Source organism: Thunnus maccoyii, chromosome 11, assembly GCF_910596095.1.
Source record: "Thunnus maccoyii chromosome 11, fThuMac1.1, whole genome shotgun sequence".
Classification (NCBI taxonomy): domain Eukaryota; kingdom Metazoa; phylum Chordata; class Actinopteri; order Scombriformes; family Scombridae; genus Thunnus; species Thunnus maccoyii.
The window spans coordinates 32,157,058-32,162,655 of NC_056543.1; the positions used below are offsets into that span (position 1 = coordinate 32,157,058).

The 5,598-nt window shown below is 41.8% G+C and overlaps 1 protein-coding gene across 1 annotated transcript; it reads right to left on the reverse strand.

Moving 5' to 3' along the window:
- Window positions 1-3,883: 3,883 nt before the first annotated feature.
- Window positions 3,884-5,263, reverse strand: LOC121906599 (trace amine-associated receptor 13c-like). The gene is made up of 3 exons (XM_042425527.1): window positions 5,091-5,263; window positions 4,360-4,700; window positions 3,884-4,059 (listed from the first exon to the last, which is right to left on the reverse strand). The coding sequence occupies exons 1-3, from the start codon at window positions 5,261-5,263 to the stop codon at window positions 3,884-3,886; spliced, it is 690 nt and encodes a 229-aa protein (XP_042281461.1).
- Between the last annotated feature and the right edge of the window lie 335 nt (window positions 5,264-5,598).

A 5,598-nucleotide genomic window follows, 5' to 3' on the forward strand; every position in this document is an offset into this window, starting at 1 on the left:
GTGGTAACACACAACATTCAAATTACAATCAAACCGAGAATGCAAGAAAGTCCCCAAAGTCAAATAACATAATCAAGCTCAACCAAATGACTAGGCAACATAAGTGTAACACAGAGAACCCACAGAACACAAAGCATCCCAACCCATGAATCCATGACAGTACCCCCCCCTCAAGGGACGGCACGGCTGTCTAAAGACGGGGGGAGGAGGAGGCTAAAACCGACAGTCCATTGGCCAGGACAAAGCACAGGTAACCAAGAAGACAGGTGACCAGAACGCAGGAAACCAAGGAAGTGGCCTGGGGGCTGAACAGGGTCAGAGCAAGAGGCCTCAGGCGGACAGCCTGGGGGCCGAAGAGGGGTGAAACAAGAGAGTTCAGGGGGACAGCCTGGGAGCCGAACAAAGGCACAGCAGAAAGTCTTAGACAAGCAGCCTGGAGGCAGGACCAAGGGAAAGCTGAGGACCTGTGGGCAACTGGTGGGCAGGGGCAATGGCTGAAGCTGCTCTGGAGGACAACCAGGAGGCAGGACAGAAGGGTGAAGTTGCTCAGGAGAGCGACTGGGGTGCAGGACAGACAGTTGAAGTCGCTCGGGATGGCGACCAGGAGGATGATCAGAAGTGTGGAGCCGCTCTGGTGGTCAGGCAGGGGGCTGGCTGCAAAGGCGGAACCCCTGGAGGTCGGGGTGCAGGCCAGCGGCAAGGCAGAACCCCTCTGGAGGTCGGGGTGCAGGCCAGCGGCAAGACAGAACCCCTCTGGAGGTTAGGCAGGGGACCAGCGGTGAAAGCAGAACCACTCTGGAGGGCCAGGGGCCAGCAGCGAAGGTGGAACCCATCTGGAGGAGGCGGAACCCATCTGGAGGTTGGAGTGCAGGCCAGCGGCAAAGGTTGGGCCGATGTGAAGGTCGACAGTGAAGGCTGGGCCAATCTGGAGGTCAACAGCGAAGCTGGCACCAGAAGACATGGCTGCAGGTCTGGGCAGGGCGCTGGAGAAGCAGACCACTGGAGTGCAGAGAAGGAGGCAGGAAGCTGGAGATCTGACTTGTGGTCGGCAAAGATGGCTGACTGACAATGTGGGAGATCTGGCTGTGGATTAGCAGAGATGGCCAACTGGAGGTCTAACTGAGTGTCAGCAAAGATGGCAGCCAAGAAACTGGACAATCAATAATAAAAGTGGTAGTTCCCTTTTTAATTTCCTCAAAAACATTGATGGCATAATTGGCATATCTAATTGGCATACTTTGAGCTCATAATTTAATTTTTGTGTGGGTTAAAGGGCTATTTTAACCTTTGATGGGTAACTGTTAGTGTATATCAGTAAACTGAGTAGGGTATTGTGCTCTTCTGCTGTTTTTTGAATAGGTGTTAACTGTATTATATTGGTACATTAAAAGATACGGTGTGCTGTGCTATTGCTTTCTTCTTTTTGAAGGTGGAGAGAGTAGCATTAGTGTCACAGTAGTACAGAAGCCCACTATTTCAGAGCATTGTGCAGGTACAAGACATGTTAGAAAAATAAAATGTAAGTTGTATAGTTCAGGGTAATTTTATGGAGAAATATTTTTTAACAGGTGTACTCAAACTTCTGATGGGTGTATATCAGTACACTGAATAGGGTATTGTGCTATTGCTCTGTTCTTTTTTCAGGTGAAGAGAGTGGTTAACTGTATTATAATGGTAAATTAAAAATATGGCGTGCTCTTGCTTTTTTCTTTTTGAAGGTGGAGAGAGAAGCATTGGTGCCACAGTAGTAGTAGCAGTAGTTTCATCTCCCTCCTTAATGATATGTACCTTTGGTTTTATTTGAGGTTCATAACAGTACATTGTACTAAGCAGTTGTTGGCTCATTAGTTTGTTATTCACATGCACTAAAATTCACCAGAATGCAGGAAATCAAGTCTTGTAACTAAAATTTTCCTAATGGGGGATCACCAGACCCCCGCTCAAAAAGTGGCCTGACCAGAGTTACATTTCACCCTGTATTTCCCAGCCTGAGTGATTTTCCCAGTCCGGACCTGAGGGCAGGGCTAACGAGGGTAATGCAGGGCAGGTGAGGGGAGGAGCACATGAACACAGGAGGAGTGAAGTAACACAAGGGAAACACAGAGCAAACCAAATCCCACAACATACAACATTCAAACCACAATCAAACTGAAAATGCAAGAAAGTCCCCCAAAGTCAAATAACATAAACAAGCTCAACCAAATGACTAGGATTTAATAAAAGATCAGCTATATTTAGCATACAGTCTAATATTTTGGGAGGATAATGAAGTACTGTATAAGTGTATTTACTACCACTTGATACAAGCACATCTGGTTAGAGTGTCCTGCATTATAGTGGCCTGAGAGGTTCAACACCCAGTACTAGAAAACTGGAGATACTCAAAATAACCAATACATTTCAAAGACTCAAACTTACCAGCACTAATCTGTGCCTTTCATTCTCCTTTCATTTTTTAATTAACCTACAAGTACTTTACATGAATTTTTCCATTTTCTACTATCAAAAGGGAAATATTTTCTCTTTATTAAACAACATTTGACAGTTCTAGTTACTTACAGATTATGATTTTACTTATACAACGTTACCAGTTTACATGATGTAATATTCTTGAATAAACAATACAACAGTATACAAAATCATTAAAATAAACTCAACCAATTCAGAATAATCCAGTAATGTAATATAATAACACTTTGACAGAACAAGCACATTTTGAACAGGCACTGCACTAGTTCAACATAGTGAGTCAGCTATTTTTAATATATATTGTACATTTTGCTACTAATACTCCTGTAATTTACCCGAGTTAATCTTTGAATGCAAGATGTTCACTTACAATTTTATAGTATCTGTGAAATTGCTTGCTTACTTTACTTTATCTGAAAACTTCTCCAACTCTGGGACCAGCATATTGCTGTACCTTTTTTTTCTCCCTCCCTCTTTTCTTGGATGCAGATGATTCTTTGCTTGTACTATCATATCTATTTTTGATATGACAAAAAAACATTCTGACAAAGCAGTTCAAACCCTGGACAGTACTGCTGATGTGTCAGTTATAATGTCTCAGAAGTTGAGGCATTTTGTTAGTTTCAACCAAGAAACTTTAATCTGTAATACTCTCTGATCTGTGGCCTGAATATTCTGTGAGGCCAGAACAGCATCTGTGATCACATAAGATGCAATAGCAAGATATGAGCTGATTATTTAGGTTTCTGCATGTTTGAACTGGGTCAGATTCCAGCATTTAGGTTATAATTCTAAAATGTGATACACAAAAGGCTGTGATTGATCGATTTGAGTTTGAGATTTGTTGTTATTGTTGTTTTGTTCATGGATACTGCTCCATTTTTTCCCCATACTTGATTATCCACCTGCACTATCACATTTGTGGGATACAGGGATAGTAATTTTAATGCCATTGTTTAGTTTTCTGATTCTAAAACTGCTCATTTTTGTGGCTGGTCTCTAACTGTAACATCAGCCCCCTAAGGAGAGGGGATTTCTTCTGTCTTATGAAATGAAAATGGCAGTAGAGAGAAAAAATATACAACAATGACCAATATAATGAAACAGATTAGAACAAAATAATTGTTGTGATAAATTATAATAATTCTTTTATCCTAAATATGCAATAGGTTGGTCATTTTGTGGTTTGTCCAACTGCAGCCCTCCCCTGACATAAAATGAAAATGGCAGCAGAGAGAAAAAAATATGCAATAAGTTGTAATTCCTATGTTAAACTGACAATAACTAGAGTAATGCAGAGTTTCCTCATGTATTGTTCATATGTACAGAAGGAGAAGAAAGGATTTTCACAAATTTTTCAATTCAGTAAAAGTCTTTGTAGAGAAGATCTCATCTCAGTCACTCCACATCCTTTCTACAGTATGTTGGCATCACAGGAGCCAGGCTGCAGTATCTGAAGAGTCACAATGAGTTTAATAGCTCTTATAAACCAGGGGTAGAACAAGGCATATATCACAGGGTTCAAGCAGGAGTTAAAATAAAACAGAATACCCAAAAAGAATACAGATGGACTGACTGAAGTGTTGACCCCTGCAAGAGACACACAATAATATGGACAGAAACATATTAGAAACACAACTACAAGAATACCAAGAGTCCTGGCTGCTTTCAACTCAGATTTCTTTGATGTTAGAGTCAGTGAAACCTGGAGTGTCACAACTGCAACGTGAGATCGCATTGCACGAGCCTGAGACACAGCCACTACAAACACTCTCATATACAGGATTATGATGATAGTAACTGGAACAATAAAGGTCAGAACAAGATCAACAAGTCCTGAAATATAGTCAATGACAAGCACACACTCTCCGTGACAGGAATTATACTTACCTGGTTGAGTCAGTTCATCCTTTATAAAGAAAATGCTGAAGAGGGCAGAAAAGAGCCAACACAGACAAACATAGAGTTTAACTCTTCTCACAGTGATTCTGGTGGTGTAATGCAGAGGGTCACAAATAGCCACATAGCGGTCAACTGATATGAGCACCATGTTTCCTACTGAGGAAGAGGTAATGATGAAGGACACATAATGACAGAGAAAACATATGAGATCACCAAGAAACCAGCAGGATGTTTGTTGGAGAACTGCTCCTGGTATCACCACGAGGCCCACAAGAAAGTCTGATACAGCCAGAGAGAAAAGGAGGAGGTTGGTGGGTGTGTGGAGCTGCCTGGAAATAAAGAGAAATGCATCATTAAACCAACAAGTCCTTATATCTAAATGATAAAACAACTCAAACAACTATCCTAAAAACTATGAGTGTTTTCTGACCTGCCACATCTATAGTTAACACATGGTTAAGAGTCGACAATCATACTACTTGGTTAAGGTTGACATACATTGATTATTGGGGGGAGACAGGACATGAACCACTGTCTCCAGTGTCAAAGTCAGACATTTGAGATTTATTTTGCAAAAACATTGTCAGCAAGACAGAATAGTTCTAGTGTTCCAAGGTGCAACATTACTTGTAGTAGCTCAAACACAATTCCTCTTTTAAATCTAACTTTATATTACTAAGTTTTAAAAATGTAGGATCTGCAGATAATTGTTTCTCTGCCTGAAGTGGGAGACCGAGATGATGACGAGCAGGTTGAGAGCCACAGTGAGCAGAGAGAAGGAGGACAGCAGAATGATCTGAAACACAACTTCGGACCAAGTAGATGTCAGCCTCTTGCAGGAGGTGTTGAGGAGTTGTGGAAAGCAGAGCTCTGCTTCGTCCTGGACCTCCATCATCAGAGATCATCAGAGAGCTGCAGCTCTGGCAGCTTTCTGACCAGAACTCTGAGTCATACATAGTCATATAACTACTTTATCTCTCTCACATTCTCTTCACACGCACACCCCTTTCTCTCAGTCTCTGTTGGACTGTGATATCCCTCCTCCTGCTCTCTACACATAACACCTTCATCTTAATCACTTTCCCTGCAACCCACCCTCTCTCACTGCCTCTCTCTCCTACCCACTTTATTATTTTCTCTGCGTGTTTCCTTTCATTTGTCCTACCTCTGCCCTTTTTCACATCACTTAACCTATGTTAAGACAAACAACAGTATTGCATGAAAAAA